At 45.3% G+C, this 26,385-nt stretch overlaps 1 protein-coding gene across 3 annotated transcripts in view; it reads left to right on the top strand.

Annotated features, from left to right (window-relative positions):
• fggy (FGGY carbohydrate kinase domain containing) overlaps positions 1-26,385 on the top strand; it is a 435,125-nt gene that overhangs the window by 405,522 nt on the left and 3,218 nt on the right. For 2 of the 3 annotated variants that reach the window (XM_038794353.1, XM_038794355.1), the window contains 2 exons: positions 17,534-17,595; positions 26,062-26,169. In XM_038794353.1, coding sequence (XP_038650281.1) covers positions 17,534-17,595; positions 26,062-26,169 — 170 coding nt within the window. The remainder of the gene's footprint in view (positions 1-17,533; positions 17,596-26,061; positions 26,170-26,385) is intronic. The other variant, XM_038794356.1, reaches the window with a different exon arrangement.

The raw sequence follows: 26,385 nt of genomic DNA, 5'->3' as shown, positions 1-26,385 counted from the left end.
TCGTGCATCAGGCTAGTAGGGTATATCATCCTTTGGCAGCTTCTCTCACTTGCTGGTTTCTAATATGCCCAATTCCTTCTGGTTTGGTTGCTGGGATTCTGGTGCTGCCTCACCCTCTCTCCAAATGCCACTCCATCCAACTGCAATAATAATACTCATGATCAGCAGATAGAGCAAAAATAAAGTGATGAAGTGATTTGGAACCTTTCTAGGCAATCCAAACAGCACAGGCGTGCACATGTCCTCGAAACCACTTATCTGCAGAGTGGCCCTTTAAATACTACTTCCGTGTCTCTGACAGACTAATCCATCTAGTTTTCACTGGCAAGTTTGGCATTGGGTGGGGTTTCCTGCTTGATATGGTTCTGGAATGGCATCTGGGGAAGCTTGGAGTACACAGAAAACTGTGCAATTCTGATGGGGCGGGTAGAACTCTCCCAAGAATTCAGTGGTAAATATTCTACCAAAAATGTAACTATCCGCCCACCCCATTCCTGTTTGTTATGGATGCTTAAAATCAAAATTTTTGGGTCTCAGCCTTTGGTGAAAATTTGAACAAATGAATTAATAGAGTCTAGTGCTTCTGCATAGCTGTACAGCAGATCAGCCAGACAGGGTTGCAGATGAAAGCCTGCACTTGGTTGTTGCTAGTCATGCTTCTAGCGCAATGAATCATTTTTTTTCAGAGTGAAATTGCAGTCAGTTTGAGTCTTTTTTTCTGCTGTTGCGAATGCCAAACAGTTAATTCTTCATCTGTGAACTGTGGTCAGTACAAATGGCATTGTGAGCTCTTCAAGCAGTCTTGGACTGGCATATTACTGCTAATGCACAATGGCACTTTTCCAAATCAATTACATTTTGTACTTCATATCTACTCCTCTAGAGTGATGGCTGATTATGTATAAAATATCTTCAGAAATCAATTTTCCATTTAACAAAATTTTACTGCATCATCAGAACAGAAAGCTGTTCAGGAGAAAACATTGTTACAACATAAAATGAGCTAAAATCCACCCCTATAATACTTCAAAATCATAGAATTCCTACAGTGCAGAAGAAGGCCATTTAGCCCATCAAGTCTGCACTGTCCCTCCGAAAGAGAATCCTGCGTAAGGCCGCTCCCCCGCCCAACTCCATAACCCCACCTGATCATTGGACATTTCGGGGCAATTTAGCATGGCCAATCCACCCAACCTGACCTTCTTTGGTCTCAATAAATAATGAGTTAAATAATTTATGCCAATTGATTGGAGTGAGTGAAACATTGATCCTATACTCCATAAATCATAATTTGCATAGGTGATTCATTGCTAACCACGGTTCAAACTAACAATAATCATCTTTATTCATGTCACAAATAGGCTTACATTAAGACTGCAATGAAGTTATTGTGAAAATTCCCTAGTCACCACAGTCCGTCACCTGTTCGAGTCCACAGAGGTTGAATTCAGAACATCTAATTCACCTAACAAGCACGTCTTTCGGGACTTATCGGAGGAACATGGAGCACCCAGAGGAAATCCACGCAGACACGGGGAGAACATGCAGACTCCATACGGACAGTGACCCAAGCCAGGAATTGACCCTGGGTCCCTGGTGTTGTGAAGGAATAGTGCTAACCGCTGTGCTACCGTGCCACCATCACATATCATAGGGGTAATCTTAATAGCATCCCTTCACCCCACAACCCATATCCACCCAACCACGACAGGGAGACAGAGTTAGGAGAGTTAAATTGGTAAATATCTACAAGTCTATCCACACTCTGCAGTGACCACATCTGCTTCTGGTTTAACTGTGATGGATTTGGGGTCAGCCAAGCAGCTTTTTCTCTTGAGGCAGGTCAGTAATTATAATATTTAAATAAGGCTCCATGCCCCAGATTTTGTGAGCCATTTAAGTTTAACGACAGCGGGTCAAGTTTCCCAGGGATTGGTTTCTCCCTCCTCGCATTTCTCTAACCCCCGTTTTAGAACTACAAAGTATACCCAAATTCAAACTCCTAATCTTCCCCATCCCCAAGTCACAGTCCTGAGGGATTCAATCCCCAACAGTATTATCAGCTCTTTGGGAAGGTGTCTTGGACACATGGGCCGAGATTCTCTGGTCTCCCCACAGTGTGTTTGCCAGTGGCCCAGTGTTGACTGGAGGTGGAATCTTCTGGACCTGCTGCGTCAATGGGATTTCCCACTGAATCCACTGGCAAACCCACTGGTGCAGTCGCCAGGGCCGGAAGCTCCTGTCAGCATGAACAGCTGGAAGATCTTGCCCCATGCAATTTTTTCTATGTCATTGTCATCAGAATGGACAGCAATTTAACTGCATTGGAAACTGAACTGCAAGGAGAATGAAGTATTTTCGATGAAAGACTGATGCAAGGGAGAAGACTGAAGAACATCAATCTTTGGATTCTCTGGAACTAGAAGAGAAGATCTCAGAACACTGAGGAACCTGTTACTCCCTCGAAAGCTTTGCCTGGGAAAGACCTTCAGAAGGGAGATGATCTTCAACTGCAGAAAATATTGCAGCGTGAACTGTTGTATCAAAGACTGGGAAGCCATTGAGATCTGTGGTTTCAATAAACAAATGATGAAGGAAAAGGTGACATAATTCCTGAAAGCCTTGCAGGAAAGATGAACTGATGATTCCCCCATGATATTTCGCAAGGAAAATCTACTTGCTGTATGTGATGATAAGAGGGCCATACTTATCTCCATGTAAGGCTGCTCCACTTAGGGCAATGGAGGAATTGCTAACGTTATGGTGATAAGATAGCATCATCTACGATGAGACAAATTTCCTGTTTTAATGATTAACTGAGATTGCTGTGCTGAATTCTGCAGCTTCGGAATTATTAAAGGTTCTGTGGCAACTTCCGTGCTGACAGGCAGCTCGAGAGGAAAGAAGCTGGGCTTGAGGTATGAGTGTCAATTGAGTTTCACCACTAGAAGCTACAAGCTCATTGACAGTGTGATTCTCCATCGACTCTGACTTGAGATCATACAAGGTATTCTCTCTGGATGACCCATCATGGACAACAAGGGACAGACTTGGAAATACATTGGTAGGGTCAATGGAATAAAAATCCGGACACTACTCAGCTGACTCCTATAAAAAGACAGCAGAGACGTTATTAGGCGCATCCATCAACTGGAAAGACCAATCGTCCTCCAGGACCTCAAACTCCAACAGATCACTCAGTGCTGCAAGGGCTTCTTCCTCATTACTTTCTTCTGGAAAGATTCAATTCCAATCCAGCAGGTCTTCAAGCAGGTGCCTTCTGTACTTGTCTTGCCTTGCCTTACTGAAAGAAGAACTGAGAGATTTATAACTTCAGTCTCCACCCAGGGTAACCATGAGCAGTGACATCAGATATGGCCTCTCCTAGTACACAAGCACTAAATCAAATAACTTCCCCCTACAAGATAAACTTCTGTGATTGTTCAATGATTTTGAACTGAAAGAAATACCTCCCACTTTTCATACAGCATGGAAATCTGAAATAAAAAATGCTGGGAGTACAAAATAAATCAGGCAACAACTGTAGTGAGAGAAGCAGAGTTGACATTTCAAGTAGATAACCTTTCATCAGAACTTGATTGAATTGAATTACTTATGGGCCTATTGCCACTTGTGTGACTGCCCTTAGCCAGGAAAGTCTTAGCTTTATTTATGCATTCATGGGTTAGAGGTGTCACTGGCTAGATCAGCATTTTGTTGCCCATCCATCATTGCACTTGAAAAGATGATGGTGAGTTGCTTTGGTGAACCACTGCAGGCCATGTGCTGAAGGTACACCCACAAAGCTGTCATAGAGTCATACAGCACAGAAAAGCCCCTTCAGTCCATTTTGTCTACACTGGTCTAAAACAATCTAATTTTCCAGCACTTGGCCCAGAGCTTTGTATGCCTTGCGATCACAAGTGCACATCTAAATACTTATTAAATGTTATGGGGGTCTCTCCCTCCACCACCCTTTCAGGCAATGAGTTCTAACTCCCACCACCCTTTGGGTAAAAATATTTTTCCTCACACCCCCTTTAAACCTCCTGTCCTTTACCTTAAGTCTATGCCCTCTGGTCATTGATCCTTCCACCGAGGGGAAAAGTGATGGAAGGTGTTCCAGGATTTTGACTCTGAGACAGTGAAGGAACAACAATATAATTCCAAGTCCGTATGATGTGTGGCTTGGAAGGGAAGTTGCAGTTGGTGATTTTCCCATGCTCTTGCCTTCTAGATGGTAAAGGTTGGGTTTGGAAGGAACTGTCGAAAGACTTGTGGAGAGTTGCTGTAGTGCATCTTTGTAAGTGGTACACTTTGCTGCCCCCGTGCACTGGTGGTGGAAGGAGTGATTTTAAGGTGGTAGATGGGTTGTCATTCAAACGGGCTGGGTCCAGAGAGAGTGGGAAACCTAGTGCTCTCTGGCTTTATAGTGGTAGTGTCCTTTCTGGTGATTGGCTGCTCTGTGCTGTGTGCTTACTGGTCATCCTGTGTGTCAATCAATGCCTGTCTGCACTCCATTATATACATGGGTATATATTATGACACCATTTGTCAATGTACTTTGTCGATTAATCTTTTTGTCTACTATGTATGTACTGTGTACGTTCCCTTGGCTGCAGAAAAATACTTTTCACTGTACTTCGGTACATGTGACAATAATAAATCAAATCAAAGTTGTTGTTTCCCCTGGCATTGGTATTCTTGCAAATTCTCCTTAGGAGTGCAAGACAAAAAGCTTTGGCAAAATGTCTTTTTTCAACAATACTGAAATTTTTACTTCTGCTACAGAGCTTCATCCACAAAATTCATGATATGTAGCCCAGTTGGCAAGTCTCTGTGCTGGGAGCACACATTTATAAAATTAGCTCTTTGGCCTCTGAGGCATTTTCACAGCAGAGCCACTCTCTCGAGACCAACTGACAGTGACAAAGTGGATCAAATGTCATATGGGCCTTATTACCAATGAGTTCTGACTTTGAAAAACTAACTTTCCATTCCCTGTTAAAGAAATGGAAATGGATTTTACCTAGGCAGCAGAATAAGAATATATATATTTTTTAATTGTATCCAAATACATAAATAGCCCTTCAGATTTGTCATTCATTAAAATGTGAGAAAATATTAAGAGTTCCAGTCTTATCTGTTTTAAAGAATGTTGCCCAAATTATGATGAACTGTATAGATTAACCACAGACAACAATACATTCTTTGGAGAATAAGCGTTGCTCCATTTAATGGAATACTGCGCTATTTACTGGCGTATATCATTTTTGCTTGTTTTCACTTTCCCCAGACAGTTATTGAGATTGCATGAGCTGTAGTAGAAGCAAATGGCATTTTGATCTTTTCAAAGCAATGGCATCTTTGTTCCAGCACTGGCATGAGCAAGGCTGCTTTGAAATAGTATCCAACAAAGCCACAGTCATTGTGAATGGCTTCTGTTTGTACCAGTCTTTCTTTTTGTTATTAAGTGTTTTTGAAGTCTTTTTTTTTTACTTCCCAGAGTTCAACCTTGGATTATCGCCAGTCAGTCAAACAAAATTACAGCTGAAATTTTTATGGTTTTATGTTTTTTTCCTTTTCAGGATAAGTAACAACAGAAACTTAGAAACAAAATATCGAGCTATTTAAAACCTCAATGAGAAAAACACATAGTGATTGGATTGTAATGGAGACACATCTTAATCTGTTCTCACACAGACTTTAACCCTTTTATTCCTAGGAATTCCAGAAATTTACAGTATTTAAAAAAAAATCGACAATAGAAATCATTTGGTCCTAATTCTTAAGGAATGGGCAAAAATTCCTGGGAAATATCTCTCGAGGCCCAGATCCCCTTAATCATTACAATCCATGTCTGAAAAGTGCAGAATTAGCCTGTAATAACAGAAAATGTATTTGTTCTTTGATCAAGATCAGGTTTTTCCGGTGTATCTTTCCTTGTGCACGCCTCCTGTAATTTATTTGTAATTTACTGATATAACTCCATGTACATACACCAAGGAATTTAATTTATTTCAGTGTTATACTGCCTGCTGCATTTGTAAAACTCTTTGTGCATTGTTTTAATGCAGCCATTAGCTTTATTCTATATGAATACATTTGCTGATATGAAAGGAAATTAAACTCAAAAGAATGGAAACAATTGTATAACTTTAAATATTTTAATTCAATTTTAAAATATATTGAGAGATCTCTGAGGATGTATAAGAAAAATATGTAGTACTCAGAAAATATAAGTAATATATGAAACATATACTACCCTTTATGGAGCTGTTAAAAGGAATTTGGGAATCTTTAGTACGTTTCGGAGTTATTGTGGCCAAAGAGCGAAAACAGACCCTAAATTGATGTAGTGCTAATAAGAATAGTCTCTTTGAAAATTCAGATTTACTACATAATGTGGTTCTCATGCTGATTACCATGATTTGCTTGGAGGTGCCAGCAGGCAGGTACTGAGTTTGAAGTGGGTTCTTCATACCCAATTGACACATAGCAAAATACTGCAGAATGGCTCAGGGATCATACATTCTCAGATGCCGCCCTGGAGGTTCTGGAGAAGGAAGTCCAGGGAAGGTAAGGTAACATCGCCATAGTCCCAGATGACCATAAGCTGCTTTCCCCTTGAGAGCTGACTGGTGGTGGGTTAACCTGAGGATCGCCACACCTCAGGCAAGGGACAAGGTTGAGAAGGCGGCACTCCATGGATAACTTCAGCTGGTACAGGAATTGAACCCGCACTTGTGGCCTTGCTCTGCTTCACAAACCAGCTGCCTGAGTAGGATGTCCTGTACGAACAGGGAGGAAGGTCTTTATATTTTTTATGCTGCAGCTGGTGCTTCTCTGCCTTGCCAGGTATCCTGCTCCCAATACTCATTCAGACTAAAGCTCCCACCCCCCCCACCCATCCTCTCTATCAGCAAGGGGAGTAGCACAGCACTACCTCCTTTCAGGTGAAGTCCTTGGAGAATTTACAAAATGAATCTTGCTCGAGGTTTGGTGAAGTCTTGGCACAGTAGTCCAAAAAGTCATCTGATGCATTTGAGAGGTCCTCTTCACAGCTCCAGTAGCAATGATCTTGAAATGCTGGCTATTCCCGCACCAGCCTCCCCAAACAGGCGCCGGAATGTGGCGACTAGGGGCTTTTCACAGTAACTTCATTTGAAGCCTACTTGTGACAATAAGCGATTTTCATCTCTTTAACTAGTGCATGAAATTAACATCAGTGTTCCTCTAATTCTCAAACAGCTGGTCACTGTTAGGCGAGAATGTTAGCTGATGTGCAAGCAATACAGCCTCTTTAATGAGCTCTAGCATTCAATTCAACAAGCCTCCAGGTGGCTGTTCCAAGCACTGGTTACAATTCCTTTACTGATCTTGCACTAAATGCAGTTCAGACTTAAAACCCCCATCGTGGCCGTCTATTTACCTCTTTAGGACCTAATGTATTTTAAACTTGAAGTTGAAGCAGCGTATAGAACGGGCAATTTGACTATTTTAGTTTCCACAGAAACGTTACACACTGGTCAAAAAAAAATCAACAGTTCTCTCACAAAACTACAGGGAAAAATGAATAGTAAAACCCAGTACTAGAAACCACTCTCAACTCTAGACAATCTGATTACTTGACCTCCAGTGGAAGATCAGAGCCATTTGAAAGCACAAACCTCATTAAGACCATGTCAGCAATTTGCATGCTTCAAACGGGCTGTGACTCACTGGATTTTGGGCTGTGCCATTGTTGAATCCGCATAAAGTAGCAGGTAGAAAATACTGGATAAAGGTTTATTAGCAATACAACATGTCTCCACTCCCCTAAGGGTCTCCTTCCTTGACCTGCACCCAGGATGGTGTTTGTATTAGAATTAGAACAGTACAGCACAGAACAGGCCCTTCTGCCCTCAATGTTGTGCCGAGCAATGATCACCCTACTCAAGCCCACGTTTCCACCCTATACCAGTAACCCAACAACCCCCATTAACATTATTTTTTAGGACACTAAGGGCATTTTAGCCTGGCCAATCCACCTAACCCGCACATCTTTGGACTGTGGGAGGAAACCGGAGCACCCGGAGGAAACCCACGCACACACGGGGAGGACGTGCAGACTCCGCACAGACAGTGACCCAGCCGGGAATCGAACCTGGGACCCTGGAGCTGTGAAGCATTGATGCTAACCACCATGCTACCGTGGTGCCCATTCTGTGGCGGTCACGGGAAGTCGGATGATCCTTATCCCGTGGCCTCCATGGGGATTACAACACTCCTCTCCCACCCCCCAACTCTTTTACTCCAGGTTTCCCCTCGTCCTCTTTGCCTGGGGACAGCCTCGAGCGATGTCTGCGTGGCATCTGGAGGCATAGACCAGATTGCGGATCGACGTTCGTGTGAAGAACACCTGGGCAGCTTTGGCACGGCATCGGGACTTGGCCCAGCTGTCTCTGGTGGCGGCAGGATGTCCATGTCCGATTCGGAATTGAAACTGGGTGAGTATTAGTCTGGAATATCAGTGTCCTCAAATTTGCGATCCAGACACTTGACAGTTGACAGAGCCGGAAGCGATGACGGTGACAGTGGTGGCAACAATGATGATGTACATTACAGGACTGGAGCCTCCGGAACAGGAGCTGGCACGTCGGGCATATGGCCACGTGGGTGGTCCATGTGTTGATCGGACTAGTGCCCCTGTGTGCGCACTTGGTAGGAAACTGGCCCAGTTCGGGACAACATGACGCCCAGGATCCACGCAGCTCCATTACCGAAATTTCGGACATTCACTGAATCTCCAGGGGTGAACGTGCACAAGGATGTGCATCAGCCTGTGTCTGCCTTGTTTCTCTCCGGAATACGGTGGAGCTTCCTGCCAGTATCCAGGATGACGGGACTTAAGTGGGTGCAGAGATGACGACCCTTCAGCAACTTTATGGTGCGATCCGGTTGTAGCATGCAGACTGTGCGTAACAAAACAGGAATCAAGCCAATTGGGTCTCCCTGGAGCCGGTCATCTGTTTCTTCACCCCAAGCTTGAACGTCTGTACAGTCCTTTCGGCCAAACCATTTGAAGCTGTGTGAATTTGCACGTGGCGGATTCAGTTTGCGGATATGAACGTTCCAAATTCCGCACTTCTGAACACGGTCCTGTTCTCAGACACCAACACCTCGGGTATGTCATGCGTACTGAAAGTTTGACGAAGCCGCTCGACGGTTATCTGAGCCCTAGTCTGTGGACCTCCATCCACTTCGAGTGAGTGACCACGATGATGAGGAACATCACCCTCTGAAAAGGTGCTGCAAAGTCGGCATGGTGGTCAGACCACGGCCGAACCGGCCATTCCCACGTGTGGGGTGGTGCCGCCGGGGGCATCTTCTGGTACTCCTGGCATTGCGTGCAGCGCTGGGCCAATCTCTCGATGTCGGCATCGATTCTGAGTTGCCAAACATAGCTGCTGGCCACATCTTTATTTTGGACACTCCAGTGTGCCCATTGTGACGATCTTGTAGGAGTGCACCACATCGCCATTCGGGAACTGCCATGCATGTCCCCCAAAAGATAATACGATCCTCGGTGCTAAACCACTGCATATTGGAAGTATGTGCATTTTGTTCTTTCGGCAAGGTGTAGTAGTGGACCCATACTATATGCTGTGAAGAATGTGTGACAGTTGCGGGTGCGTCTGGGTCCAACCCTGGATGCGGGTGTCCATAAAATGGAGGGGGGAAATGACCCTGTCAGCAGAGAGGGCTGCTGGCAGCCTTGTGGGGAGGGTGCTCAATGCATCTACTTGTGGAATCTTGGCTCCGGAACCGTGTTCCAGCACATACTCATTTGCGGCAGTGCAGTGCCCAATGCTGGATATGAGCAAACCTGAGTAGGGGCTTGTGTTCCGTGAATATGTTGAACATAGGTCCGTAGCCATACTGATGAAACCTTTTCACCCCAAAGACAACGGCCAAACCCTCCTTCTTAATCAATCTGCACATATTTTTTTCTGCATTGGCCAATGTCCTTAAGGCGAAGGCGATAGGGCGCTCTGACCCGTCTTCTATCTGGTGACAAGCATGGCTCCAACCTCATAAAGGAAGGTGTCGCACATCAGCAAGAATGGTTTTGAAGGGTCAAAATGAGTCAGCAGTTTTGAGGATGATAGCTGCTGTTTCACTGCGGCGAAGGCCGTTTGCTGCACTTGGGCCTTCTTCAACAGACGATGGAGAGGTGCTAAGAGCATGGCCTGGTTCAAGCTGAAATTCCAGTAATAATTCACAAGGCCCAAAAATTAGCGAAGTTCAGTCAGTCCGCATGATACGAGAGCCTGTCGGATCGCCCGTACTTTCTCTTCAACGGGATGCAACCCATGGTGGTCCACACAGTACCCCAGATATGTGGCTTCGGTCACTTTGAAAACACACTTGTCCCTTCGGAGATGAACAGCGACCTCCTCCGAATGCCTGAGTACCTCAGCCAGGTTGTGGAAGTTCTGGTCTGGTGAGTCCGTAATTAAGATGCCACCCAGATATACCGCCAGGCAAGGCAGAATATTTTCCATTATCCTCTGAAAAATGGCGCATGCGGAGAAAAGCCCCAAAAGGTAACTGGGTATATTCATATAGCCTCCGGTGTGTGCACATGGTCACAAAGCGTTTGGATTCGAGGGCCAGGATTAGCTGGAGGTATGCCTGACCCATGTCTAACTTGGTGAACATGTAGCCAGCACTGAGCTGTGCGCACAAATCTTCTATTCGAGGGACCGGATAACGGTCTAGTTGAGAAACACGATTCACTGTCATCTAGTAATCGGCACATAGGCGTATGGAGCCATCAAGCTTCAATACGGATACTACTGGCACCGCCCAGTTGGAGAATTGGACGGGATATGGTGTTCAGGCTTTCTAGTCGGTCTAACTCGGCATCTACTTTTGGCCGCAAAGCGTATGGAACTGGTCAAGTGCAGAAATAAGGTGGCTGATCCAAAGGGTCGATGCTAATGCGGGCCAGAGCCTCTCTTATGGTGCCCAAGCCTATCTGGAAAACAGTTGGAAATCTTGCCAAAATGTCTTCAGGCTCATGCGGGTGCATGGTGCAAACCCTCTACCAATCCAACCATGGGTGGGGCAGCAAGTCCCCTCCCAGCAGACTTGGTCCGCCAATTGCTACCCATATTGAATCAGGACCATGGAGGTGCCCGCTATTGCCAGTGATTCCCCTGTATACGTAGCAAGCCGGGTGTTAGTGTCCTTAAAAGTCAGTCTCCGGAGGCCGGTCATACATGCGATGGCTGACCACGGATACTGCTGCTCCGGTATTGAGCTCCATTCGGATTGTCCATTCACTTGTAAAGAAACTTGGATCAGGGCTACTCTCGGCAAAGCCACACAGTGTAGCTGCTGGTAGGAGCTGGTCATTCTCATCCACATAGTAAGCCCAGTCACAGGGTGGGGGGGACAGTCACGTCTGGCAGGCCAGTCGGCGAGTCTTCACAGAGCCGTCGGGCTTCATGGGCCCTATGGCCAGCTGCCGCTACTGTTGCTGGTCTGTACCCCTACTCTAGCTCATATTGGTCGGGGAATATGCTTGGCAGCGCTCTGGGTCTCGGAGGCGACGGCCTGTGTGACTGCAGTAGAAATCCCATTGTCGGGGTATGCATTCTCTGTTCTTGCTGGATTTGAACAGTGCTCATTCCCACTGCCTAGGCTTAGCATCACCATCCCTTGAAGTTCCTGGACCCCTTGTTCCACACTCTTGCAGAAAATGGCAATATTCACCACGCACTGCAAATCCAGGTGAGACTCAGCTAACAATTTTAATTGCATAGTCGCGTTGCAGATTCCACACACCAGACAGTCTTGTCGTGTTTTGTTTAGTATTGTGCCACTTGGCCAATTTTCGCAGGCAGGCCAGAAAGTTGCTAGTGGATTCCGCTTGGCACTGGGCAGTGGTGTGGAACTGGGACCGGCGAACCATTAATGAATGTTTCGGGTCAAAATATTCTCCTACCAGGCCACTAGGCTGGTGATCTGTCGAGTGTCTGGTGCATCTGGATGGGTTCAACCTTTTATACTGCTATAGATGGGTCCCCCAGCGGCTTTAGCAGTATCATCGTTTGCCTTTCATCCCCGATGATCGCATTTGTGCGAAAGAAATACTGCATTTGCTCAATATATTGCCCCCAGGCATCAGTACCTGCATTGAAGGGTTCTAAGTGCCCGATGAGCGACATTCCAGTTGGTAGCTGCGAGGCCTCCTGAGGCCTAGATGAGATGGACCAGGCAAATATAATTGGTACGGACGGCAGCTCTACTGTATCCTCATTGCCAGTGTTGAATCCGTATCAAGTAGCACGCATAAACGGCAGGTAGAAAATGCTGGAGAAAGGTTCATTAGCAATACAACACTTATCTACTTCCGTAAGTATCTCCTTCCCCGATCTGCACCCAGGACAGGATTTTTATACAAGTGAGGGCTCTCCTTATTAAGGGAAGCCCTGCACCATTACTGGTGAAGTTTGTATTATGTGGAGGTCACGAGAAACCAGATGGTCCTTATCCCGTGACCTCCATTGGAATTACAACACTCATATTCAGCAGTGTAGACACTAAAGCAGGTGGCAGATAGGTAGTTGCAAGGATACCATTCCCTGAGGAGTGACTCCAGGTTGCAGGTGCCATATTATTCTTGTGGAGTTTTCTGATCAGGGCCCAGAAAATAATTTCACACTTAGCTTTTAGACTTGGGGCCTCTTCCCCTTCACTATTACGTTTTATTGAACAGAGCATCGATATCCCAGATATTAAACCTAGTCAATTCTCTTAATTACATCGGGGGGGACGGTTTAGCTCAGTTGACTGGAGAGCTGTTTTGTGATGCAGAGCAAGGCCAACAGGCTGAAGTTATTCATGGTAGCCCAGTGGTTAGCACTATTGCTCCACCGCGCCGTGGTCCCAGATTCGATTCCCAGCTTGCGTCACCGTCTGTACGGAGTCTGCACATTCTTCCCGTGTCTGTGTGCGTTTCCTCCGGGTGCTCCGGTTTCCTCCCACAAGTCCCGAAAGACGTGCTGTTAGGTAATTTGGACATTCTGAATTCTCTCTCTGTGTACCCGAACAGGCGCCGGAATATGGCGCCTAGGGTCTTTTAGAAGAAATCATCAGTAAAATAAGTGACCCTGAAAACATTTTTTTTGTCAAATAGAATGTTGCCTGGATTTTTAACACTAATTAGTTAAAAGAGGAAGCTGAGAACGAATGCTGCTGCCACCTAAATGGACATAATTACAGGAGAAGGACAAATTGCAATCTCAAATAATTTGCACATAACCATCTCTTTCTCCCCCTCTCCCTCCCGAGTGCAGTAAAAATGTACTTTGAAACAATTAATTTGAAAAAGTGTCCTAGTAATAATAATTAACTTAAATAACCAGAAAGGCAACAGACTATCATTTATTTCAGATGGCACATATATCTTTAAGGGAAATGGTTTTGATCAAACTTTTATCATAAATCAGTGTTGTAATTCACAAGACAATATAAAATGTCAAGGAGTATGACTGTAATTCAATGCTGTAGAATTCTTTTTGTTACATTTTTTTTTACTGCTGGACTGACATTTTTTTTTACTGCTGGACTGTAAGTGGCCAGGAGCTACCTGTAATTGGCTATATCCTGGAAAGCATTAAAAACAGGGCTGAATAGAAGAAAATGCTGCAACCATTGGGTTTTTTTTGTACTTCCTGTTGTGAAGTTTAAAGGTAAAAGCTTTATCCCAACCACAGGGTAGGATTTTCTAGATGCTCCTACAAGCGGGACCTTCTGGTCCTGTCAAAGTAAATGGACATTTGAATGGATCACCACATCCAACGCGAGGCCGCAACATCTCAACGCAAGTGTCACAGATTTTATTTTTGCAGCTTAAAATGGTACACCAACATGCCGTGCCTTCCATATAATATTAAAACAGAAAACGCTGTAAATACTCAGGTCTGGTGGCAGCTGAGGAGAGAGAAAAACGGTTAACATTGTGGGTCGATAATCTTTCATTTCATGTAGTGTTCTTAAAGGAAGTACTTTGTGGTAGTATGACTAGGGATATTACGATACCTTGAAAGCGAGCTGCTATTGGTGCAGAAGACTTGCTGCCCATTGGCCCGAGTAAGTCATGTGCCTCTCTGCCGATTGGCTGGGGAAGTCATGTGCCTCTCAGCCGATTGGCTGAGAGGTAGGTAGCTCCGCCTACGAGGCGGGGTATAAGAACCAATACTGTCCGGCAGTCGGCCTTTCTTTTGTACGTCTGCTGCCAGGCACATATCTTGTGCATTAAAGCCTATCGTTTGGATCTCATCCTAGTCTCGTGTCCAATTGATGGTGCATCAACCTTAAAGAGACTTTATGAGAGGGAGAGATGGATGCTGAACTGGAATAGAAGGATTTTATGGGAAAGATTGCTATGTTAATTCATCAGCTTCACATTACATGTCTTGAATTTTGCTGAAAAGCGAGACAAAACATTTTGTCTTTCACCTCTGAGCCTTCTCAATAAGATGAGCCACCAGAGTGGGCTTGGCCCAAATTTTTTGCCAGAGGGTGGGGTTCCCTGGCTTGCCATTAAGTTCAACCCTCTGTTTCTCTCACAGGCGACATGACCTGCAGAGTATTTTCAGTATTTTCTGTTTTTAATTCCTAATTCCAGCATCTGTAATATTATTGCATATATTTTCCTGAATCCCTTCTCTGAGTCATTCCTTCTATTCCTTCTACTTCAATTTGTAGGTAATTTTCTGATTGTGTGGAGCAAGTTCTACATTGAGATCACATAATCTAAAGATTTACCCTCAATGCGAAGGTAGCTCATCTAGCCCTTTTGTAATATTTATTTCTCTCAGCAAGGGTTAGCATTCCATAACACACACTATCAATCGGTCCCTGCCTCTCAAGCACCAGCACAACTCCAACCACTGTGAGATTTAGAGATCAGTCAGAGAGGAGTATATTGGCTCAGGCCACATTTTCATGAGGACCTGGTTCGAACATTGGCCCTGGGTCACTGTCCTTGTGGAGGTTGCACATTCTCCATGTGTCTGCGTGGGTTTCACCACCACAACCCAAAGATGTGCAGGTAAGGTGGATTGGCCATTGCCCCTTTATTGGAAAAAAATAATTGGGTACTCTAAATTTATTTCAAAAAAAGTAAACATAGGAAGGAATGTTAACAAAACAGATCTACAAGAAAGCAGAGAAGTGTTTAGTGCAACAGGAATCTGCTTGTAATTGAAGTAAGGGCTTTGCCATTGCTCTTTTGTTCAAACACAGCCTTACCATCCTGTTTCTGAGTTTCCTGACCACTCAGAGAGGGAAATCTAACAAAGGAAGATTTTCTAGTTGAAGTATTTCCACCAGGGCCTGAATGGCTGAACCTGAGGCCTCAACAATCACAGAAATGGAAAGGATACCTGGGAACAGTCTCCCATTTAAGACAAAGATGAGGAGGAATTTCTTCTGTCAAAGGATTGTTAATCTTTGTAATTTTCTACACTGAGAGCAGTGGAGGCTGGATCACTGAGTATATACAAGAATGATTGTGACTGATTTTTGATTTACAAGGGAGTCGAGGCTTAGGGTGCAGACAGGAAAGTGGGCACCTATTTCTTTTGTCAAGGAGGTATGGATGCAAGTGGCTGAGCAAGTCCACAGCAAGACTGCGGTCCCTCAAACTTGGAGAGTGCCCCAAGAAATTGAAGGACCTCAGAAGGGGAAGGAATGAGAGTAGTAGAATGCTTTCAGGGGCAATGTCCTTTATTCTGACTTTCCCAGCAGTCTCCTGAACAACATTCCTCAGATGAATACCATTTGCAGCTCTCCACTCCTTCCTCTCTTTCCAGGCCCCTCAAATCCCCATCTGAAAGCCAACACCCACAACCATAACCATGCTCACCTTTGTGACATTTTGCATCTCTGCCACACAGTCACTCTCCACAAATGTTGCTCTTCCCTCCTCACATTTCTTATACTCACAACACTCTGCTTTCTCTCGCAGGAAGAGGGAGTGCACATAGTTCCAGGGGGAAGCAGAGAACCAGAGAGGAGCAGGGAACCAGAGGAGAGTCCTCCAGTGATAGCCACCTTGACGGCCACTGGTAATGAGCCTCCACTTAGCCCACAGCGCAGGAGGTCATCTTCCAGATATCAGCAATGATCTGCTGTGAAAACCTAAGAGTCCTAAGAAACTGGTAATACCACATGTCAAGAGAGATGGATCTAGCTGGTATTGGGGCACTTGACTCCTTTTGAGCTGTTCTTCTACGTCCAAGCCCATTGCCCTGTGGAGCAGCATGTGGCTGAGGAGAAAGCAGCTGCTGCTGCTCTTGATGATGACTTGACACTGCTGCTGTTGGTATTGGTATCATTGCTCTTTTTCCTGATCAGAGGTTTGAGGTAGGGCCGCATCAGCTGTTCCCATGCCAGAGGAAAGTACAAGACGGGTGAAGTGTCTTCCAAGAAGTTCGAAATCACCTGTCAAGCAGTGAAGGAACACTCTCAGAAGATGTTTCATTGAAAAATAACCACCCGCTATTTCATCAGCTTGTTGACTCTGGCAGGTTTCACGCAACTCTGGCTGTTAAAGCCAGAATTCTGGATTAAAGTCTGAATTAAAAACTTTAATTAATTAGCTGACGGCTCCCTGGGGTATTTCGCTATTTTGCTCTTGCCTGCAATCCCCTGTGAATTAAGCCTGGAAGTTGGCAGTGTCATATTACGTATGTAATATGGGTTATTTCTGTTGCAGTGGTGTCTCATTGATGAAATCTTGAGGCTTGTGCGTTTAACCACAAACACCTTAATTGGTAGGCTTTAACTATTTACATTTCCAAGTACGGTCTTGCATGATGTTGCTCCCACCATGCAAGCTAGCTGTTTACAGAGTGTTGTTCTAGGTTGCTGTCTGATCATGTGACTGCATACATCACACTGGGTGGTGCCACTCTCCAGTCCCATGTAAACCCTTGCTCTGCCAAGCACTTTACATTGTAATTTATAAAGCACATACCATCACAGACGGAATCATGTCATATTTCCCAACCCAATGCTGCTTTTCTGGACATTAGTACACTGTGTACATCCCCCAACCCCACCTCTTCAGCAGCAGACCCTGCCACCCCTTGGCAACTAAAAGTCCCGACAGAATGTTTGGTCGGGTAAAAATTTGAGCTTTAATTTTAACTCTAGGCAGGAATTGAACCAAAAAGAGTTAGGACTAGTGGCAAAATCCTCCCATCAACCCCCAATTTTGTTAGTGTAATAACCTGGTGATTTTTATCCCTGGACCTCATTTTGCAGGGCAAATTGTAGGTACTTTAAGGAAACAGGATTGATGAGTCAAATGACCTTTTGATATTATATGCATTCTAATATTATGTTCCCCCCTTTACGTGGCTATTTAAAAATAACCAATTAGGTCCCAGTATCATGGTATTAAGTTGATAGAAATTAAGCAGTTTTAGTGACTTCTATAATGCAAACATTTTATCTATGCATTCAACAGGAAGCTATGGAAAAAATGGAAAAAATTGGAGATGTAATCCATCCAGATCTGGCACAAAAAAGGTACTTTATTTTCAATTGTTCTTAGCTTGATTTATTTTTCTGTTTTACCGGCCATCATGAACTGTCTGTCAAAAGAGAGGCTTGGCAGACTATCTGATTACCAAACTTCTGTCAATCACAGTCTTGTACTATCCTCTAGATTATGATCATTCGAGTAGAGTGGGTATACTCTTAATTAATCCTTTGCTCCATGGTACCTCCTCAAATTGCTGAACAGTAATCAGCAGGTTGTAAGAAATGGGCTTCGTCACTGTGACTTCCATTCTGTGGAGCACAAATGCAGCAAAGCAATGTGCCCCCTGAATATTAAATTCATGTTGTTACGGAACCACAGAGTTGTTGCAATGCAGAAGGAGGCCATTTGGCCCATTGTGTCTGCACCAGTCCTTCTCTGTAACCTGGCACTATCTTGCCTTTCAGATAACAGTCTAATTCCTTTTCAATGCTCTAGTTGAACCTGCCTCCACCACACTCTCCAGCAGTGCATTCCAAACCCTAACCACCAACTGTGTGCAATACTGTTGCCTCGTGTCGCTATTGCTTCTTATACTAATTTGTGTAAATCTGTACCTTTCACGAGTGAGAACATTTTGTCCCTACCTAATCTGTCCAGACCCCTCATGATTTTGAATACCTCTGTCAAATGCATTGACTAGGTTTGTATTCCCACAACAAAGAAAGCTTAAGTGCTGATTGAACTGAAGTATTTTGAATGATTAAAGGATCCAATAAGGTAGAGAGAGAAACAATTTTCTTTGATCAGGCAATATAGAACAAGGGAGCAGAACGTCAAAATGAGAGCTAGGCAATTTCAGGGCCGATGTTAGGAAGCATTTGCCCAAACAAAGGGGAGTGGAAATCTATTACGATTACAATTACACTTCATTCATACTCAGTACATCTCCTGACAAGCCTAACGTCCGACAACTTGCCCTTATGAGTGGATTATGCAGGTTCATATGCCTGAGGCTGCACACCAGAAGCACTACAGCATATAATATATATTCTGGATTTCTCCTATTAATGAAAAATAACATGGGGGAATTTTAAATGTACTGTCCTGACACAGATTCTCAGCAGAGTTCTCCGCCGGCGGGACCCTCCGATTCGCCGGCAGTGTATCCATGCCCACAGGTTTCTGACAGTATGGTGGTGGCCACAATGGGAAACCCCATTGGTCGACTGTGGGAATGGCGAATCCCGCTGCCTGCGGGGCCCGCCGTGCCGGAAAACAAAGCTGACAGACCACCGAATCACACCCTCTATACTTCTCTCCTCCACTCAATCTATAAGTTTGCAGATGATATGACTGTGGTGGGCCGTATCTCAAACGACGATGACTCAGACTACAGGAGGGAGATAAATCACTTGGTTGCATGGTGTACCGAAAACAACCTCGCTCTAATTGTCGGAAAGACCAAGGAACTGATCATCGACTTCAGGAAGCGAAGCACGACACACATTCCCGTCTGCATCAATGGCTCCGAGTGGAGATGGTCGATAGCTTTAATTTCCTGGGAGTCACCATCACCAACAGTCTGTCCTGGTCCACTAACGTTGATGCAACAGTCAAGAAAGCCCAACAACGTCTCTACTTCTTACGGAAGCTGAAGAAATTTGGCATGTCTGCATCGACCCTCACAGACTTCTACAGATGTGCCATAGTGAGCATCACAGCCTGGTATGGGAACTGCTCGGTCCAAGATCGCAAGAAACTGCAGAGTGTGGTGAACTCAGCCCAGTTCATCACACAAGCTTGCCACCCCCACATTGATTCTGTAAACACCTCCCGCTGCCTCAGGAAGGCAGACAGCATTATCAGAGACGCCTCCCACCCAGGCATTGCCTTCTTCCAGACACTTCCATTAGGCAGATGGTACAGAAGTCTGAAGACCCGCACATCCAGACATAGGAACAGCTTCTTCCCCACAGCTACAAGACTCCTAAATAACTCCCCCTCGGACTGATCAGTTCCCTGTAAGAACATTATTCACGACACCCTATGCTGCTCTTGCTCATGTATTTTCTTTGTTGGGCCCCTTGTTCTGCACTGTAACCAATCACTGTTTGTCGATGTACCATTTGTTAATGTTCTCTGCTGATTGTTCTCTTCGTCTGCTATGTACGTAGTGTGTATGTTCTCTTGGCTGCAGAAAAATACTTTTACTGTACTTCAGTACATGTGACAATAAATCAAATCAATCAATCAAGCAATCAAGTCTATTGAAGAATATATTTTTTAAATTATATTCATTCATGGGATGTGGGTGTCTTTGGCTGGACCAGCATTTATTGCCTGTACCTAATTGTCCTTGGGAAGATGGTGGTGAGACACCATCTTAAACCGCTGCAGTTCATGAGCTCTAGGAACAACCACAGTGTTGTTAAGCATGGAGTTCCAGAGTTTTTACCCAGTGGCAGTGAAGAAACAGTTATAGAGTTTCAAGTCAGGATGGCGTGTAACTTGGGGGGAACTTGGTGGTTTCCCCATGCATTTGCTGCCTTTTCTCTCTAATGGTAATGGTGGTCTGTTTGGAACTTGCTGAAGGTGGAGCCCTGACGTGTTGCTGCAGTGCATCTTGCAGATTGTATACCCTGCTGCCACTGTGCATCAGTGGTGAAGGAAGTGAATGTTTACTGTGGTCGATGAGGTGGCAGTCAAGCAGGCTGTTTTGTCCTGGATGCCATTAAGCCTTTTGAGTGTTGTTGGAGCTGCAAATATCCAGGCAAATGGAGAGTATTCCATCACACTCCTGACTTGTGCTTTGTAAATGTTGAAGCGACAATAGGGAGTCAGGGGCTGGTTTAGCACATGTGGTGACTCGGGGCTTTTCACAGTAACTTCATTGAAGCCTACTTGTGACAATAAATTATTATTATTACTTTAAGGTGAGTTACTCGCCACAGAATTCCCAGCCTCTGACCTGCTCTTGTAGCCACAGTATTTAAATGGTTGGTCCACTTCAATTTCTGGTCAGTAATAACCCCAGGATGTTGATAGTGGGGAATTCTACGATGGTAGTGTCATTGAATGTCATGGGGATATGGGTAGATTCTCCCTTGCTGGAAATGGTCATCGCCTAGCACTTGTGTGGCACAAATGTTATTTGCCACTAATCAGCCCAAGCCTGAATATTGTCTATGTTTTACTGCATATGAACATGGGCTGCTGTGGTAACGGAGGAGTCATGAATGATACTGAACATTGTGTAATCATCTATGAACATCCCTGCATCTGACCTTATGATGGAAGGAAGGTCATTGATGAAGCAGCTGAAGATGCCTTGGCCTAGGACACCACTCTGATGAAATCCTGCAGCAATGTCCTGGGACTGAGATAATTGGCCTCCAACAAAGACAACCATCTTCCTTTGTGCGAGGTATGACTCTGACCAGTGGAGAAGTTTCCCGCTGACTTCCATTGACTTTAGTTTTGCTTTGACTCATTGGGCCACACAGTAATACCCTTCCTAGTCACCTTCCCATGCAATGACAGGAGGTGTAACATCTGCCCCTCTACCTTTCTTTCCTCACTGTCCAAGGCCCAAACATTCCTTCCAGGTGAAGCATTTCTTTCAATTTAGTGTGTTGCCTTCATTGTTCACAAAACGGTTTCCTCTAAATTGGGGAGACAAAATGCAGACTGGATGGCTAGCTTGTGGAACACCTTCGCTGAGTCCACAAGCATGACCCCCCAACCTTCCCGTCACTTGTCATTTCAATTCACCATTTTTCTGTCATGCCCACACTTCTGTCCTTGGCCTGCTTCAATGTTTCAGTGAAGTCCATTACCAATCAAGCATGTTACAGCCTTCTGGACTTAACATTGAGTTCAACAACTTCAGAGGATGAACTCTATCCACGATGTTGCAGACTTTTTTCCAAACCCTGACATGGCCAGCCTGTAACTTGTTCTTATGCTTTGGTTTCAGAGAGCCCTGATCCTTGTTCTGCCAGTTACATGTTTGCTATCTGACCTTTATGCCACTGTTAGCAACTGCCTCAATCTTCAACATGATTTTTTCCACTCCCTTTGTCTTGTGTCCATGGCATCTTACAAACCTTTCCTGAGCTCTCACCTATCCCTGACCTTCTAGTTTGCTCAACCTGCTCCACCCTCTCTTCCACATAAAGCCCATCACATTTCTACCTCTCTTCAGCTCCTACGGACTCAATGTTAACTCTGCTTCTCCACAAATGCTGCCAGACCTGCTGTTTTTCTTGTTTTATTTCCCGATTTTCAGCATCCGCAATATTTTGTTTTATTATTTCAGTCAAATGCTACCTTGATGTTAAGGGCAGTCACTTTCACCTCACCCCTTGAGTTCATCTCTTTTATCCTTTTAAGGCTGTAATGTGATCAGGAACTCGCTGACTCTGGCAGAACCCAAACTGAGCGTCATTGAGCAGGTTATTGCTGAGTAAGCTTTCCATCACTTTTCTGATGACTGAGAGTAGGCTGGTGGAGCAATAATTTGCCAGCTTGGATTTGTCCTGCTTCTTGTGTGCAGGAATACCTGGGCAATTTTACACATTATTTGTAAGATATGATTCCATGAGTATGATTATGTCAGGGTGTTGCTTGATCAGCCTGTGGACAACTCTCCCAATTTTGGCACAAGTGCCCAGACGTTAGTAAGGAGCTTGTTGCAAGGTTGACAGGGCTAGGTTTGCCATTGTTATTTTCTGGTGCTTTAGTCGATTATGGGTGGTCTGTCCAGTTTCATTGCCTTTAGATTTTGCAGTGACTTGTTAGACCATTTCAGAGGCATTTAGGAGTCAACCACACTGCTGTGGGTCTGCAGTTACATGTAGGCAGATTTCCATCTCTCAAGGACAATAGTGAGGCAGATGTGTCTTTATGACAATCAACAATGGTTTTATGGTCACCATTAGACTGGCTTTAAGTTCCAGAGAGGGCAGCACGGTGGCCTAGTGGTTAGCACAACCGCCTCACGGCGCTGAGGTCCCAGGTTCGATCCCGGCTCTGGGTCACTGTCCGTGTGGAGTTTGCACATTCTCCCCGTGTTTGCGTGGGTTTCGCCCCCACAACCCAAAAATGTGCAGAGTAGGTGGATTGGCCATGACAAATTGCCCCTTAATTGGAAAAAATAATTGGCTAATCTAAATTTATAAAAAAAAAGTTCCAGATTTATTCATTTGATTGAAATTCCACCTGTTGCCATGATGGGATTTGAACACATACCCCCGCAGAGAAGGCTTTCAGTGAAACACACAGCATTGAAACGCAAGGCCTCAGCCAAAGTGATGGCCCCCATACAGAGAGGTGATTGTTATGGTACCAATCAGAGCCTTGGTAGCTTGGTACATAACAACCTCACGCTCCAATTGGTGGACTTCCCTTTAGAGCAGGAAAATATTTTCCCAGATGCTAAGAGGTGGTGGAGACATAGGGCAGTTCAAACACACATCTGCTGAATTGGTGTGAAGTTTCTGAACTTTCATTGAGTAAAGGTGTGAAGCAGGAGCCAGGTTTCTGGCATTTGGAATGGCGATAGCCTGAAGCAAAAGTGAGATCACCAACCTAACACCGGGGTGGATCATGATGTGGATATGCCGGTGTTGGACTGGGGTGAGCGCAGTAAGAAGCCTTACAACACCAAGTTGTCCAACAGGTTTGTTTCAAATCACTAGCTTTCGGAGCATTGCTCCTTCCTTGGGTGAGTCCGGGGTGGGTGCCTGGGAAGCCTTAGCAAGGCAAGGAGGAAGCGCTGACCGACGGCCATCAAGAGGAGCAGTGAGGGAACTCTCAACCTCCAAGCCAGGACTGAGGAGAGCAGGCAACTAACCAAAAAGAACCAAGGCCACTGGGCCAGAGAGCCAGCTAGGAGCACACACGGTCGTCAAAGCTCAATGCCCGGCTAGGTTGAGCAAGAGCTAGGAGGAGAGCAGAGCAGCCGTCGGGAGGTGAGAAGAAGGCTAGGTAAGTGCCGCCATCATATCTTGCGGAATTGGGGCACCGCGGCCAGCAGGGCGACGCGACCAGAGGCAGAGGCTAGCCAGGCACAGCTGGACTGGATAGCATTGAACTGAGCGGTGAGGAAGAGAAGAGAGCAGAGACCACTACGCCATTTGGCCAGCAGCAACAACCAGCCAAGGGCACAATGGTCAAGGCCCGAGGGCCAGCCAACCGAGCGAGAGCTGGGAGGGGAGCAGAGCAGCAGTCAGAGGTGCAAGCCAGACAAGCACTGGCATCATGTCTCGGAGAAGCCGTGGCCAGCTAGAACAGAGAAACTCGGTCAGAGCCAGAGGGCAGCCAGGCAGGGCTAAGAGTGAGAGAGCTGGGCAGCAACCAAAATCTTCTTTCTTCGTGTTTTTGCATGTTGAACTTGTTGTGTTATGCTTCTTCAAGCATAAGCTGCTTCCTTGATGTATGCTCTGACAAAGGAAGGTTCAGACTTGGAGATAGGTTTAACACATTTATTGAACAGTTAACAATTCTCCTACTTGAGTTCGACTCTCCTGCTAATCTTGCTATAGTAACTCAGTCTAACTAACCAGTCTGCTCTAAACCATGCGGTGGGTGTGATGCTTCTGATCTGCCCCTGTGCTTCTCTCTGAGTGTCGCCTGTGGAAAGAGCAAGAGCATGTGTGCCCTGCCCTTTTATATGGGTTGCCCCCTTGTGGTAGTGTCACCTCTGGGTGTCTTGACTGCCCATTGGTCGTGTCCTATTCTATGTGTTCATTTGCAGTATGTCTGCATGTCATGATGTCTCTGGTGCTCCCTCTAGTGTTTATTTAGTTGTAGTGTATTTACGTTAACCCCTTGTGTATTTACAGTGATGCATATCACCACAGAACTTACTGCCTTTTTTGTGTCAGTCATTTCTCTCTCTGATCAATTGTGGTTTCTTTTATGATACCCAGCTTGTCTTGACCATCTATCGGCAGCACAGATTTCCCAAAAATGATTACCAGCCATCAGTTATTCTGGTAGGATTTTGGGCAGTGAACTCTGGCTCATCCTCACCAATTCTTTTCACAATTTACGAAGACTAGCCCCCGACCAACTCATAAGCTTTGTCTGGGGTGGGGCTCAACATCATTGGAAGCAGAGCTCAATGTCTTTGTGGCAGTCAGTCACATCACCATAATAATAATAATCTTTATTATTGTCACAAGTAGGCTTACATTAACACTGCAATGAAGTTACTGTGAAAGTCGGCACACTCCAGCGCCTGTTCGGGTACGCAGAGGGAGAATTCTGACCGTCCAATTCACCTAACAAGCACGTCTTTTGGGACCAGGGGACGGGGCATGATGTGGGGCCCCGCAGAGGGAGAGCATAGGCTCCCAAAAGAGTAAGTCCACCCCTGTCTCAGAGCATTAGCCTGGGCCCCTGGAGTACTAGCCCAGTGACAGTATCTTGCCACGGGTACAATAATTCTCTTTAAGAGTAAGACTAAATAGCTTCTGCTGTGAAGGTATTTCTGGCAATCTCAAGCTGAACCAATAGAAAAGTTTACTAAGTACGATCAGCATGAAAAATTATTTTGTTTCTGTATCTCAGTTTCTGAACATTACAACAGTGATTACATTTCAGAAGTATTTGATTTGCCATGAAGCACTTTGGGAATCTCGAAGGCTATGAAAGGCCCTATACAGTTCACAAACATCCACATTTAAAACAGGAAGTCACGTATATCGGTCAAAAAATTCAATACCCAATATCTATTTGCGTTCATGTTACTTTCAAAGCTGCTGATTCTAGCATTTGGGGAGAAGCAGCTGTGCTTGCTCATTAGTTCTCAGCTGTTCAAGTTTCTCGATCATGAAATCCATTTTCATGCCCAGCCCGTTCTTTCCTATTTCTGATCCTACAACCTTTATTAGCTTTGCTTCTTGTGTCTTTACCACATCAGTTCCAGTTTGTAGCTGTTGTAAAAGCTGACATTTTCACATTTTATTAATCCAAACATTGCTATTCACTTTCGCTGATGCAAAAGCTAGTTGCCAACATCTTTTCCGTTTCCATTTAAAGAGGCTGGAAATCAGGGAGCTGCGGGCAGATCATTACAGAGAGAGAAATAAACCTCCTTTGGGGGCGATGTTGACCATCGCATAGAGGACACACACAAAGGGGCCCTCAAGAAGCGGTGGCACAAGGGTTAGCACTGCTGCATCCCAGCTCCAGGGATCCAGTTCTCTCCGTGAATGCGTGGGTTTCCTCCGAGTGCTCTGGTTTCCTCCCACAGGCCAAAGATGTGTAGGTTTGGTGGATTGGCCAAGTTAACATGCCTGTTAATGTCCAAAGATTAGGTGAAGTTATGGGGAGAGGGCCTGGGTGGGGTGCTCTTTCGGACGGTTGGTACAGACTCAATGGGCCAAATGGCCTCCTTCTACACCATAGGGATTCTATGTACTTCTGTGTCCTCTATATAAATGCCGGTTCGTCTCTATTTATTCTGCACCACTATTTGGTCCAACTTTTATCTTCCGTTCCAGGTGTGAATGCTCTTTCCCCCTTGGAAAATTCCTGGAACTTTGCTTACAGAACAACATAGCTGACACCAAGGGTCCCCAACCCATTCTCCTCTGCTTTGCACCTCTGAGGTTAGCATATCTCCCTAATACAAAGCTCCAGACCCTCTGCCAATATATTAAATAAGGGCCGGATTCTCCAAGCCTCCGTGCCACAATTGCGCCCGGCGCGAGGGCGGAAGATGGGGGCATCGGACCCACACCGCCTTCCCGCGATTCTCCTGCCACCGGAGAATTGTCACCAGTCGCGCGCTTGCGGCCGACGCGGTGCCGGCCGGGGCCTGTTGA

The sequence above is a fragment of the Scyliorhinus canicula genome, chromosome 4, assembly GCF_902713615.1.
Source record: "Scyliorhinus canicula chromosome 4, sScyCan1.1, whole genome shotgun sequence".
Taxonomy (NCBI): Eukaryota; Metazoa; Chordata; class Chondrichthyes; order Carcharhiniformes; family Scyliorhinidae; genus Scyliorhinus; species Scyliorhinus canicula.
The sequence above is the reverse complement of the archived record's forward strand: the minus strand, read 5'-3'. Positions and strand labels throughout refer to the sequence as shown.